The sequence below is a fragment of the Electrona antarctica genome, assembly GCF_951216825.1.
Source record: "Electrona antarctica genome assembly, chromosome: 21".
Taxonomy (NCBI): Eukaryota; Metazoa; Chordata; class Actinopteri; order Myctophiformes; family Myctophidae; genus Electrona; species Electrona antarctica.
In genome coordinates this window covers 35,645,644-35,661,051 of record NC_136802.1, presented here as the reverse complement: position 1 = coordinate 35,661,051, position 15,408 = coordinate 35,645,644, and the positions used below count along the sequence as shown (strand labels likewise).

At 43.5% G+C, this 15,408-nt stretch overlaps 1 protein-coding gene across 2 annotated transcripts in view; it reads left to right on the top strand.

Annotated features, from left to right (window-relative positions):
* The window catches only part of ap1s1 (adaptor related protein complex 1 subunit sigma 1), a 67,068-nt gene that overhangs the window by 12,709 nt on the left and 38,951 nt on the right, over nucleotides 1–15,408 (top strand). The window contains exons 2-5 of one of the 2 annotated variants that reach the window (XM_079491728.1): nucleotides 463–641; nucleotides 7,353–7,461; nucleotides 8,368–8,505; nucleotides 10,238–10,284. In XM_079491728.1, coding sequence (XP_079347854.1) covers nucleotides 463–641; nucleotides 7,353–7,461; nucleotides 8,368–8,505; nucleotides 10,238–10,284 — 473 coding nt within the window. Of the gene's footprint in view, nucleotides 1–462; nucleotides 642–7,352; nucleotides 7,462–8,367; nucleotides 8,506–10,237; nucleotides 10,642–15,408 lie in introns of those variants that run through there. The other variant, XM_079491729.1, reaches the window with a different exon arrangement.

The following is a 15,408-nucleotide window of genomic DNA, read 5'->3' as shown; positions in this document are numbered from 1 at the left end:
ATTGACAATTTCGTCAACAAATAAAAACTAGACTAAATTGTTAGAAAGGGACTAGTGGACAAGAGATCAGTATAAGTCATTTTACACTTGGTTGCATGCTGAAAATAGCCGATCTACAAGCTCACAACGCGTCGCAGCGCGACGCGTTGTGAGCTTGTAGATCGGCTATTTTCAGCAAGTGTAAAATCAGCCATTACGACGGCATCAAGGGCCGCCAAAATACATTTTAGTCGACTAAATCAACTGTAGATTTAGTTGACTAAAATATTATGATATTTAGTCGACTAAAACTAGACTAACGCTAAAACATTCCGGGTGACTAAAATGTGACTAAAACTAAGTGAAAACTATTCAAGAGACTAGGACTAAAACTAAAATCAAAATTCGCTGCCAAAAACAACACTGCATTAGTCGTGGGACTTTATTTTTGATTTAATCCATGGCGCGTGTGTTTTGTTGCAGATGAGGTTCATGTTGCTCTTCAGTAGACAGGGGAAGCTGAGGCTCCAGAAGTGGTACACGGCCACGGCGGAGAGAGACAAGAAGAAGATGGTGAGAGAACTCATGCAGGTGGTGCTCGCACGCAAACCCAAGATGTGCAGCTTCCTGGAGTGGCGGGACCTCAAGATTGTATATAAAAGGTAAACGTGAAAAATATACCAACCATCACAAGACCTGAGGTCGATTGTACAAATCGGTAGTAAATGTGAGCTTGTGCTTTTGGAGAGAAATGATAGTCACTTTCAGTAGTAGAGCACTGTAGAGGGGAGCTGTGTGTGTCTGTGACTGTGCCCAGGTGATGATGGTCGTTGATACTCATCAAGGAAGGCAATTATGTTTCTGCACTGTCAAAAGTAATGCTACTTTTTTGCAATGTAGTTAAATAAAAAAAATCTCAGGGGGGAAGATAAATTATATAAAATTTAAAAAACTAATTTTTCTTTAAAATATATATTTTTTAATATCGTGAAAAAATGTAATCCATTATAAAAACATAATTGGAAATTTAATAAAATAAGCTTTTTCAGAACCCATTGAAATACTTCAGTGCGATCTTGTAGATGTGCTATTTTCACCCTTTGGGCGTTGGAAGTATAAAACGCTGAAGTATTTAATTGATTTGTTGACTTAAGCTGCAACATTTACAAGTCACCTCCTGCCTCGGCTGCTCGTCCCCCGCCCCAACAGAGGAGTAATCGATAGACAAGCTGCGTAGCATGCGTTCTACTCTGTCTGTGTTGCAGACAGACAGAGAACCTTTTCGCCGACGACAGTACTTGAGCTTTGCTTGCGCAAGTAATAACTTATATATGATTAGCAGTCCACTTCAGACTATTCATGAATCCGCTCTAATAGTTCAAAGACCCATGGTTTAATAGGTGGCCACATTCACTGACTATATTATCCCCTTGTAGGGCTTCTCATTATATCCATTTGTCTATTTGTGACAGATATATTTTCATATGAAGATGTCACCGACGCACCGTCCAGCTATCGGACATGTTTGCAACTTATAAAAAAAAATCACACCCGTGTGAACTGAGTGGTGTAATATAGCCTGTCTGACGTAATGAAATCATGTCTGACGTAATGAAATCACACCCGGGTGAACAGGGTGAACATAGCAACCATGCTCATTTTTTCTGCACAGACTAACAAAGCCAGTTGTAGGAATGGAATCACACCCGGGTGAACAGGGTGAACATAGCAACCATGCTCATTTTTTCTGCACTAACAAAGCCAGTTGTAGGAGTGGTTTACACCACTCAAAAAACTGTTAATAAATGTAACCTTTCGGTTGCGTCTCATTTACCAAGAGGATTGTGCTACATAGATAGACATGTAAAACATTGAGGTAGATTGTTCAGTTTGTGTAATTGAGGAGGCTTAGAGGAAACGTGACATACGATATCAGTACAGATTGGATTTCAAGGTGTGTGTGTGTGTGTGTGTGTGTGTGTGTGTGTGTGTGTGTGTGTGTGTGTGTGTGTGTGTGTGTGTGTGTGTGTGTGTGTGTGTGTGTGTGTGTGTGTGTGTGTGTGTGTGTGTGTGTGTGTGTGTGTGTGTGTGTGTGTGTGTGTGTGTGTGTGTGTGTGTGTGTGTGTGTGTGTGTGTGTGTGTGTGTGTGTGTGTGTGTGTGTGTGTGTGTGTGTGTGTGTGATCTAAAATATTTCTATTTACAAGCCCATCAAAATGTGAACGTTCCATATTATATATATTCTATCCCTTTTTTTGCTTGCTGAGTATTGTAAACATAAGCCCTTTTCCAAATGGACATTCACAGCCTAGGCATACAAACGTGTCACCAAAAACTTGCTGCATTGAGTCAGAAATAAATCATCTGCATTTTGCAGTGTTGGGGCGGGGCTGTGACAGATGAAAGCCTATAAGAGGGAGGTGTGTGTGTGTGTGTGTGTTTGGGTGCAGGTGGATTGATTGTCACCAATGAAAGGCAGCCTTTCATGTGCCTGAAGAGGTGGAGCCAATCAATTAGGATGCGATCATCATAGATAATCTCTGAGAGCCACCGGAGCCATGCCCAGAGTGCTGTCTTAGTTGTTCTAAGGGCAGTGGCTCTCGAAGTGGGGTCCCAGCAGCATTTTGTTAGTATCAAAATCAGTAGCTATGGCTATTTGATCACAGCCGATCAAATGGCGTCACATTGCGATGTGTTGTGAACTCGTAGATCAACTGTTTTCACAAAGTCTTGTTATGGGCGTCGGCACAACATGACATGACAAAAAGCCAGATTTATTTTAGCCTCTAAGTAGTGACAATGGTTTGTTTGCGTTGCCTTGTAGATTGGCTATTTCCGGCAATGAGATATGTATGTAGAGGGAAAAGTGAATGAGGCCAAGTATAGAGCCCTGGGGGACCCCAAGTATATACTGTAGGGTTCAAGTGGTTAAAGTAAGACATTTCAATATTGTACTGTCTTCATTACTCTTTACTGTCCATGTATGAGACCAACCGACTTCAAACTGGCCGTGCACAGCTGCAAGGACTCAAGGGAATTAATGTACTTTGGATATCCAGTTGTCCAGAACCGCCGATCCAACCAATATGCCCATATATGAGCATTCCCAATATACAAGCATATACTGATGACATACCGGTGTGGTGATGACGTAGCGGCCAAAACTTTTATTTAGTCATGGAAATAACTGTTAGTTCTGAAGTGCTCCCTTTCCGCCATTTCAAGTCAATCTTTTAAAATCATATAATTCTTATCATTTACCTCAGATGATAGTGGTACTGAGCTTCAAAAGTTCCGAAGCCTTTTATTGTGTTTTTCATTGTGCTTGACTGACTGCACTGAAGTATCCATCCTCAGTACACGGGAGTCCATTTAGCTCATTAATGTCGAACCTCGGGGAGCATTCTGGGGGCGAAACGACAGGAGGGGCGGACTGATCTAACAGATGATTATCTCATCCTTCTTGCATCTCCCCCAGAGGAGGGTCATGTATCTCACACAGAGCTCTCATGCTCTCCTTAGTAGCATGAGCCGCATCCTGCCCTGCTCCGGAAATAGCTGACCTACAAGCTCACAATGCTGTCTCACTGCAATGCGCCGTGAGCTTGTCCGTCGGCTATGTTGCGTGCGCGACACCGGTGTGCAGCTAAGTATAACTACTGTTCTACTGTCTCAATGAGTCATTCGGGGAAATGACTCAGCTTTCGCCCACTTTCCAACCCACATGTCCAACCCACATCTGCACTGCACAAATTTGAACGGTGAAATAATCTGTTTTTTGTGCTCGTATGATGGGTCCTAAAGACAGTGACTCATAGTGAAAAGCTGACAGGCTATTATTTAGCCTGATAACTAGGTCAACCTTTTTATTTTTTTATGCATGAGGAGTCTAAGTAAAGCTGCTTATTTTCACCTGACAGGGGATAGATTCCCCTTCCGGACATAGCGTGTATAAGGAACTCGTTATCCCGACCAGTTCCTTTCCCCTCCATCAGTCTGACTGGGGGAGGTAGTTCAGAGACCAGGATTACTGCATGTCTTTGTGAGGGTACCTACATGGGGAGAACATGCAAACTCCACACAGAAAGGCCCTTTCGCCAACCTCGCCTCGTGGGCACTGATGACGTGGAGGAGAGAACACACCCCAAACCCAGAACCTTTTAGCTGTGAGGCAATAGCACTACCGACTGTATTTGGCCACCAACCCAATCTCAACATATTTTGTAACAACAACATATTCAAAGATTTGCACTTTTCTAGATTTTTGAATAGCCAAAGTATGCCTGAAGAAGGTCCGGAGGGACCGAAACGTTGCATTAAAAAGAAAATACTCATGTACCGAGCAGATACACAGTGTGCGGGTGTATTCTATTCCTTTCAAGAATAGCCAAAGTATAAAATGTAATGTAAAATGACACTTTGCTGCGGGATTGCTTTCCCGGTTTTAATGGGTTAAATGGTCATTTCACAAGGGCCCGTAGATGAGTCAGCCATGCGTGATTATGAATCCCACCACACCTCTAAGATAGACCCGTCTGATTGGCATAGTTTTACTGAGGTTAGGGTTAACGTTGGGTTTAGATATAGTTTTACTGAGGTTAGGTTTAGGGTTAGGTTTAGGTATAGTTTTACTGAGGTTAGGTTTAGGGTTAGGTTTAGGTATAGTTTTACTGAGGTTAGGTTTAGGGTTAGGTTTAGGTATAGTTTTACTGAGGTTAGGTTTAGGTATAGTTTTACTGAGGTTAGGTTTAGGCATACAGTAGTTTTACTGAGGTTTAGTTGCAAAAACGAGAACTCATGGTTTTTTGCTCACTGCAATGTTGGTGAGTTTGACGTTTAATACAATTTTTACGATTTTCTGTTTGGATGAATGGGCTGTCAATGGGAAATTGCACCTTGCTGGCAAACTATACCTAAACCTAACCTCAGTAACGCGGTCTGCATTCAATGTGTGAAAGAATATCCTTTGTAATACCAGATCTGGGTCACGTTTCAGATTAACACTTTACAGGATTCTCACTCACGGTCATGAAATTCCTGGCAATATTTTGAAATTTGAAAACATTTTCCAGGAATTTATCCAGGGGTCCTGGAATGGAAACTGTTTTGGACTTTCATTGGTAAAAAATACTTTTATTTAATGGGGTTGATCAAAAGACTGATCAAAATTTGAATAGCCAAGTATATTTTCAGCAGTATAATTAAGCACATGTACAGTATTAAACAACCAGCTCAGTGGCCTTGTGGTTAGAGTGTCCGCCCTGATACTGGGAGGTCGGGGGTTCAATCCCTGGCCGGGTCATACCAAAGACCCAGTGCCTCCCTGCTTGACACTCAGCATCAAGGGTTGGATTGGGGGTAAGTCCCTGCGACATACTAGCGTCATGTCCAGGGGGTGTACTTGTACATCAAGCTGCCTCACGCTACAGAAACAGGAGATAGGCTCCTGCCCCTATGGGCCTCATGGCTCGGCAAGGCTACTTACTTACAGTATTAAACAAGCAATTTCTTTCAGTAATTTGATTCGTATATTTGACCACCGGGGGGCACCAGAGCATTGACTAAAGACCCTCAGTAAAGTATGTGAGTGTGTAATGTATTTAGTAGATTCAGTGTAAGGGTGTGTGTGTGTGCCCCCATGCTCATAAAAGCATGTGTTACTTTAGTATCCACATGTCACCCTCCCAGACACCAATAAAACTGTATGTATACAGTATACAGCTGTGTAATGAATGTGGGCGGACACACGGGGTGTGTGAACCCCCACTATTCCAGCCTCCAGCATTGATCTATTCTACCGTAACTGCTTGTTTGTAGAAAGGAACACCACTCTCTCTCTCTCTCTCTCTGCCATTGCTCATTATTCTCAGCAGAATGCAGAGGCAGGCAAACAAGACGGCAAGCCTTTCACCCACCATCCATCCCACTGTGTGTGTGTGTGTGTGTGTGTGTGTGTGTGTGTGGGTTGTTAGTAGAGTACAGAGGGATTCCCTGTGCAGGGTGGGCGTAGGCGGATTGTTGTGATTAATCAGTCTCTCCGTTCTGAAACTGTGTGGGTCGGGGTCAGGGTGGTCCACACATAACTTTGGGGGTCCCCAGATGACAGTTAAAGTGATAGACTTTTAAGACCTTTTTATTTTATTTTTAATTTTTGTAACTCATTTTCTTTCACCCCTGTGCCAATTATCTAATGTGATCCTGGGCTCTCTACACACCCTCCGCCAACCTAGTTCCCATATATGGGGGACATGGGGAGAGCAACGGACTTGAACTCATGCTTCCTTCATGCCTGAGTGTTCAAGTTGCTCCTTTACACGTGACAGGGGGGAGTTTCCCTGGTTGGACGTAGCGCGTGGAAGGAACACATTATTCCAACCAGTTCCTTTCCCCTCCATCAGGCGCCTCGGCTGGCCAGGGGGAGGCAGTTTGTTTAGAGACCAGGATTACTGCATGTTTTTGTGAGGGTACCTACCCTAGGGGACACGGGGAGAACATGCAAACTCCGCACAGAAAGGCCCTTTCGCCAACCCCGCCTCGGGTATTGACACTGATGACACGGAGGAGGAAACACGCTGCCAGCACCCACAGCGCCCCGAGCGGGAATCGAACCCAGGACCTTCTAGCTGTGAGGCGACAGCACTACCAACTGTGCCACCGTGCCCCCTTTTTAAGACCTTTTTAATACCTGGGGGGGGGGGAATAATATAAAAACATTACTGTATCAAAAGTAACAAACTATACTATAAAAAACTGCACAGACATTGGCCAAAATTGTCGCATAATATAAGAAAGAAGCAAACATTTTGAAAATAGCCGATCTACAAGCCCACAACGCCCCGCAGCGTTGGTCCATGGACCCAAACATGTGTCCCGACCCACTGTGTGGGAAACGGTGATGTAGATTAGAATGTAGATGAATGTAGATTCTCCCCGTGTCCCCTAGGGTAGGTACCCTCACAAAAACATGCAGTAATCCTGGTCTCTAAACTGCCTCCCCCTGGCCAGCCGGGGCGCCTGATGGAGGGGAAAGGAACTGGTTGGAATAACGTGTTCCTTCCACGCGCTACGTCCAACCAGGGAAACTCCCCCTGTCAGGTGTAAAGGAGCAACTTGGACACTCAGGCATGAAGGAAGCATGAGTTCAAGTCTGTTGCTCTCCCCATGTCCCCCATATATGGGGACTAGGTTGGCGGAGGGTGTGTAGAGCCCAGGATCACATTAGATAATTGACACAGGGGTGAAAAATGGGTTACAAAATCATGGGATTAAAAAAGATTATTAAAAAAAAAAAAAAATGTAGATGACGATAGATATGGATCGTGTAGTGTACTGATAATGTGTGTGTGTGTGTGTGTGTGTGTGTGTGTGCGTGCAGGTATGCCAGTCTGTATTTCTGCTGTGCGGTGGAGGAACAGGACAACGAGCTGATCACCCTGGAGGTCATCCATCGCTTTGTGGAGCTGCTGGACAAATACTTTGGCAGCGTGAGTCGCTCATCTCATCTCATCTCTCCATTCAACCTCCTCCTCTTCACTGCTGCCGGCCACCTGCTGCATCTCTGTTTCACCACTAACCCATTCAGGACGGCTGTTTTAAACGTTCTGTTATGCTTTAGCTATTGTAAAATAGCAGATCTACAAGCTCGTAGCGCGGCACCCGGTGCCACGCTACGAGCGTGGCACCGGCCATTTCCATATCATTTCTGGGGTCCTTGACATGTAATGTAAGAGAACCACTGACATAGAAACAGGTTTTTCAGAAAACCTTTAGGATTTAGAAGACATTTGTTTAGAATCGTCCTCGGGTCTAAATGGGTTAAAGTAGTGTTGATTTGAATTTAGTTTTAGTCATCGTCTTTTGAATAGAATGTCATTTACTTTTAGTCGCATTTTAGTCACCTGAAATGTTTTAGTTTTAGTTGACTAATTATCATAAGATTTTAGTGTAAAAATCTACAGTTAATTTAGTCGACTTAGTCGACTTACCTGCATGCCGGAAATAGCAGATCTAGTTTGTAGATCTGCTTTTTGAGTGGTGCAACCACTCCAAGGAACAGCTTTGTCCCTATGGGACTATATGTTTAGAGTACCAAATGGGACTATGTTTAGAGTACCAAATGTGACTATGTTTAGAGTACCAATAGGGGGTGCTGTTGCACCACTCGCTTCAGACTGGTCTGCTTTTTTCCAAGCATAATTTGACTTAGCGCTACTGGATCTCTTCTAGTCCCTCCCTAACATTTTAGTTTAGTTTGTATTTGTTGGCGAAATTATCACCTACCTGGAAAAACGCCGGGTCGGGTAGAATTTGAGAACTCGCACATAAGCACGCTTCAAGTTTGAAAGAGGCTTCGGCCCTGACGCTATATGCACTGTGTCCTGTTGCCGTAGGTGTGCGAGTTGGACATCATCTTTAACTTTGAGAAGGCCTACTTCATCCTGGACGAGTTCCTCATGGGAGGAGAGATCCAAGACACGTCCAAGAAGAGCGTCCTCAAAGCCATCGAACAAGCTGACCTGCTGCAAGAGGTACGCACACACACCACACACCACACACACACACACCACACACCACACACACACCACACACACACACCACACAGCACACGCACACGCACACACACCACACACACACACACACACACGGCCAAAACCACCAGTTTCTGAGGTAATTTCCAATTCCTGTGAGAATTCACAATCTATAACAAATAATATTTGTTATTGATTTGTTATTACAAAAGTTTCTCATGCATTTACCTTTCTCCACCTGTCTTTTTAGAAGGAGCGATGAAAGCAATATTGGTTGGTTAAAATATGTGTTAAATAGCTCTATATTCCTGCAAATGAATAATCATTTCTAGCCCCTCCTATGTCCAGCTTTTGGTGTATGTAAACACAAACATTGCGTGACACAAACATTGATGACGAAGGTGAGGACGCAAATTGTGATTCGCTGGAATGAGATGATGATGTACGATGATTAGAACGCCCCTTACTTCACACGGGTGTGATGCGTTGTATTAGGGCATTAAGCAACTAGTCGACTAGTTTACTAGTCGACTAGTAAATCCACTAGTCGACCTTGTTGGTACTAGTTGACTAGTTGATAAGAAAAAGAAAAAAAAAGTTATTTCTTTTACTTTTTATTCAAGGTATTCATCAGGTAGATTATAGTTATAGTCACCAATGTACACAGTTTTTAAATGTACAAATATTTATTTCCCAAAAAAAAGTAATTTTTCTTTTTGAGTTGTGTAAACCACTCCTACAACTGGCTTTGTTTGTGCGCAAAAAATGAGCATGGTTGCTACGGTCACCCAGTTCACCCGGGTGTGATTTCATTACGTCAGAGCTGATTTGATTATGTCAGAGCTGATCAGGCTATATAATACCTTACACCACTCAGTTCACACGGGTGTGATTTTTTACATAATAGGTAGTTAAACAACTAGTCAACTAGTCGACTAGTAAACTAGGCAACTAGTAAAAATGACTAGAAGGGAATGCCCTACGTTGTATAGTATGTTACTATCAGCTCATGTCTGCATCACCATTGACCCTTCCTGTACTTTCAACCTGAAAGTACAGGAAGATAAATCACAGACAGGCCGATTATCCACCGGTGCGACAGCGGAGGTGGTTAATCAGCCGGAAGGTGATTTATATACACGGCTACTTAATACATAAATTAATAAATTGACCCAAAACGCAACAAAACTACTCGTATTTCCTTGCTTGGTAATGAATGAGACGAGTCTATTTCTCGCTCAAATGTTTTAAATTCTTTTTTAGAGCAATGTTTTGCTGTAAATGACAGTGTGTGTGTGTGTGTGTGTGTGTTTACATGGCTGTCCTGTTGGAAACGGCAGTAAATCAGCGGGGCACAGCAGGTGCTCCGAGGGTTCGATAAGGCATCCGGTCTGTTATAGAGCGGAGCGGTCATTATCCAGAAATAACAGACCGATTTGGTGATGTCGGTGTTCTCTGCTGCGTTCTACAGGGGAGGCGGCCTCATATGTTGGTGAACCAATAGGAAGTCGGCGTTTGTTTCCCGCGCAAGTTTGTTCCGCCCCCCTCTATGCCCAGAAACGCATAGGTCTCTTTCAGGCTACTATTCATTGGGATAACGGCCACAACTGTTAGACCTAATAATCGGCTACTGCGCTCACTCCGTCTCCTTGCTGTTCCTCATTTCTGTATTCCATCTTCCCTGTCTGCCTCCCTCTCTTACTTTTTTCCTGTGTCTCTGTCTGCCCTACAGGAAGACGAGTCACCAAGGAGTGTGCTGGAGGAGATGGGGCTGGCATAGTACACACACACACACACACACACACACACACACACACACACACACACACGCCGACAGCAGTTACACCTTTTTAACCTGAGACAGAAACCACGCACACACGGAGGTGGATGGCTGGGAGGGGAGGCATATATTGAATCAAACGCAGCTTTATCTGCATCTCTTGGTACTGCGTGGGAGGGGGAGGGGGGGCAGCAGACAAGAATTCAGGACTGTAGAGCCTTCCAGACGGTTCAGACTTTGTGCGTGTGTCTATGATGCAAAGTCTTAGCAGGAGACGAGACACTTTCTACTTGATGAAGAGGAACAATAGGACCGGCAAAGCCAGCCAGTTTCGCACTGTACTGTACATGTGTGGCTGTACAGGGTGCGAAATGGCCTTTTTTTGTGTGCTGTTGGGTTGTGGGGAGGGACTGATTCTCATGATTTGGGGGCGGGGGATTTAAAGGACCACTTCACCACTTTTCAACATCTCTTCATATAATTTGTCCTCACTAATGTTCATGATAAAACACCACCATTTTTTTCCTACTCAGTCTGTGTCTCTTAGGAGGGCTGTGGGCAGTTCAGAAACCCGTCCACCAGTGACATCATCGATGGGGAATCCAAGCTAATAGAAACTGCAGGCTTTCTAGTCCTGAAAAGTTGCAATGCGAAAATGGAAGCCATTGTTCTCACGATAATACTAATCTAAACATTTTTGTAAAAGAAAAAAATAATTGCCTAATTGACTGAGTTGAAAAAAATTGTGCCATTTTATCATGATTTTTAGTGAGGACCTATTATATGAGGATAGGTTGAAAAGTGGTGAAGTGGTCCTTTAAACCCAGTCCACAACAATGATTCGCAACGCAACAAGTTGAAATTCGCAAACAGAATCCCAAAACCGCAACGACCTGCAACAGGTCCATTTAGACCGCTGTGCCTGGTTGCAAGTTGTAACTCATGGAGTTGTGAGTCATTGGCATGTACTGGTTTTTAGGGATGGATGGATGAGTCCAGCTACAGCTACTTTTAAGTGAGGTAAACATTTTAACCATGGATACCGGCAGGTCCACACTTATTATGGCGCTTTTTGATTGATGTTTTTATTAAGAAAAAAAAGAAAAAGCATATATATATATGACCATATATTTGTACATATCTGTCAACAGGATAAAACACTACATGGCTTGAGAGCTAATTTCCATTGTGGTCCATTGCATAGAACCGACCCGACTTGCTTTTTTCCGTTTTTCCAATAACCTTTACAACACATTAATTCGAAAGAATGGCATGGCTTCGGTCTAAACACATCAAATTAATAAAATCACACCCGTGGGAAGTGCGGCGCACTCTTATCATTCCGCCTTTGATGCCTATTTTAATAAAAAATGATTATGGAAAATTTCGCTGGCTTATGCTGTCTATGGGAACGCTGTTTTTTTTAAAAATCAATGTTGATTTGCGCCTCATTTCAGTAATCGATATGACCCCCGGTTACAACATGTATGTTATGGGTGAATTGGGTGAATGAACATTTACGTCATAAGTGTTCTAAACACACATTAAAAAATCCCATAGACTTGGCTTCCAACCATACGACGTAATCTTCAAACGCCAGGTAGCTTGAGAATCCCTGGTTCAGCCTCTCCTATGCAGAGGGTTGGTCGTTGCAGTGACCAACGGCTACACTGAGGGTGCTACTACTACATGCGGCGGAGAACAAAGCCAGTCGATTTGAGCCGGTTCAATGCAATGGAAATGCGTCGTTTTTTGATCACTGCTTTTGTTTTGTTTTTAAACCATCGGTACTACGGACGCAAAGGGTGTCAAAACCTCTTTAGTTAGTGGAACCTGAGGTTAGACCAGAGCTATGTTTGATACGGGATGAGATGCATTGTTGGAACAAGACGCCCCAGTGGTTCCCAACTGGCTTTGTACAAAGGCCTCGCATTTTGCGTTGGACATGCAGTCAAGCGTCCCCCCCCCCCAGTATATGTATTATTTGACACAATATTACTTTATTAACCTGTCAAAGTTGCTCTTTGAGTGCAAGCCTCGTCAGAACATCTGTCGTCTTCTGCTTCTGCGTCTTGCTTGTCGGCCTCCGTGTCCTTTTACGGTGGTCTTGAAGTCGGGTAGAGACTTGGAGTCACACTTTTTGATGGCTGATGGTAGGGCATTGGCAAAGACCTGGTCAAAAGAGAAGGTGTAATTCTTCTGCGTATCTTCAGTTCGGCGTGTATGGGACTCCTAACTCCTGGCGGTCTTGAAGTTGCGTAGAGACTTGGAGTCACACTTTTTGATGGATGATAGTAGGGCATTGGCAAAGACCTGGTCAAAAGAGAAGGTGTAATTCTTCTGCGTATCTTCTGTTCGGCGTGTATGGGACTCCTAACTCCTGGCCAGAATCAGGGCCTTGTTGTCACGAGCGGGGAGCTGGATGTGGTTACACTTTTTGATGGCTGATAGTAGGGCATTGGCAAAGATATGGTCAAAAGAGAAGGTGTAATTCTTCTGCGTATCTTCTGTTCGGCGTGTATGGGACTCCTAACTCCTGGCCAGAATCAGGGCCTTGTTGTCACGAGCGGGGAGCTGGATGCACCAGACGTCTTAACTCTATAGAAAACCCTGATGTTGCCCCTTGAGTTCCTGGATGATGTTGTGCAGGTTCTCTCCAAAGTGGAGCTCATCCCTTCCGGCATGCTACAGTCTCCTGGTGAGCGCCCAGCTTCATCCGTGCACAACTTGAGGCTTGTCTGGAAACTGAGTCAGACTGCACTCGGCCACCGACAGCTTTAGAGATTGCAGCTTTCTTTCCTGATTTTTCTCAGAGGGAGAGTCAGAGGGACCATTCTCGAGACTATGGCCTTGTGCAACATCCGTCTCTGTAGCTCATTGTTTGCTTTTTGAGATCAGCTTTATTAGTTTTGACCCCAGATTGGACCCATAGCTCCGCCTCACACTCGCCGAGCTGACTCTGCAGTCCCCTAATCTCGCTGACCCTCTCGGTTACCGCTGCCTTCAACGCGGCACGTTGTCGGTTGGTTGTAAACATTTGAATTTGGTCTGTGCATGTGCACTGGGCATGTCAGACCTTGCCTTTTACGTCCCCTTTTACGCCTGCTTTTGGGAACGGTGGCTGAAATAGGCCTTTTTAGGAACACTTTCTACATAGGCATCTCTTGATGCCTATGACGGTGGCTGCTACCTTTGGTCTGACCACCACCTCTATCTCCTTACGCTGCCTTTTCTGTGGCAGGCTGGCTTTCATTATTGTCCGTGGCGATCACGGGCAAGGGCAAAGGGAGAGACCGACTTTGGTAGATCTGCGTTCTCCATTTTGTTTGCTCTCTCAGACTGCTCTTTCAAGACTATATTAGCCTCAACCACTGCCTGCTGGGTGGGAGAACATACGCAACCCAGTATACCCTGGGTTGCCGTTTTCACATGCAATTTAAGCCTGGCTGGTGTCATACCTCACACAGTGAAATCCTCAGCGTTAAATGTATCCGTTTGTCCACTCGGTGTACAAATGCATAAGAATAAAAGCTATATATTAGCTATATATAAGCTATATATAAAAACTATATATTAGAACAATCACAGCTGTCTGTCTGATCACAAGAGCTCGTTATATTGGCTCATTGTGGCACAACTACAATTGAGGTACATTGTACATCAATTGAATTATTAAATAATTAATAATTAATAATTATAAATAATAATAAATAATTAGAATAATTAAAACGTATTCACAGACAAGAATGTCATTTGGGATGACTACCATTTTAGAAAGGCAGACAACCAAGGACACAACGACATCCATATAAATATAACAGAGTAAATCCAGTGTCGGAACAGAAGCCAATTTGAAATGCTCAACAGCCATGATCCTGGGTCCCTTTGACATTAATTAGCTAATTAGCACTTCCACTTGGCCTCTCAATGTCCAGGTTCTTGCGGCCTCATTGTCCACCATGAAAGGTGACTGGAGTGTCACAAAATGCTCAGTTATTATTGAGCAGACTGTACTGTACTGTACATACGTAACATGCATATGTAGATTAAGAGACAAGGCTTCAAATTGCGCAGGGCAGATATGACGAATAACTGAAATATACAAAGCGCTATGAGCTTGTAGATCTGCTATTTTTCAATAGCTAAATAATGCTTAGTTAAAACACAAACGGGTTCCCGTCCAGAATGGGTTAATACATGTATACTAGTAAGCTAGTATACATGAAGAAATAGCTGATCTATAAGCTTGTAGATATGCAGGAGGTTAATATAAACCTACCATTCATCAGTTAATATCTACCTAACGACTACTAATAACTTTCACAACTACTCGTATTCACAGTCTGTCAGACACACACACACACATATCACACACCGCTTGGATGCAGTAAAGTTCACTTCATGTGCCTTGCTTCCCCCAGCTGTCAATATTAATGGATACCTCATGTTAGGCTATACTTGCTAGTTGAGAACCACTGATTCAGAGGGTTGTCCATTTTATGCAATGTGCGGTTTTTACCGTTTTGTTTTTTTAACCACGGTAAAACGAATAACGCTCGTCGCGTAGTTGATCTGCCGGTTGACCTTGACATCTTGCAGCTTTTTATTTGATGTATTTTATCCCAGGACTGGCATATTTTACTGCTGTGTTTTGACTTATTTATGATCTAATTGCTTCATACTATGGTGTATAACCAAGAGGATGTGTGTAGTCGCTATATGCTATCAAGTGCTATTTTTTACTGCGATCTACAATTATTGCAGAGTTTGAACAGTTCTAATAAATGTTCTTCATTTAACACGAACCTCATTTGGAGCCAGGAAAAGTTCCCTGCAAGCTGTTTTTAGTTCATACTTAATAAATATGCTAATTATCTCTCACACAGTGGTTTTGATAAAACAAAGACGTTCAAATTGTACTGCATTGAAAAGCAAACGTTTTTCTTGGTGGGTGTGCCACACGTTGATTTGCAATCAAGTGTAAACCACACACACCCTTGCGTCCCTATTCTGTGCATGTCATAACGGGCGAACTGAGAAAATAGCCAATCTACGAGCTCACTCGATACGTAGTTGCGTCGCATTGTGAACTTGTACAGTAGATCTGCTATTTTCTATGGTGG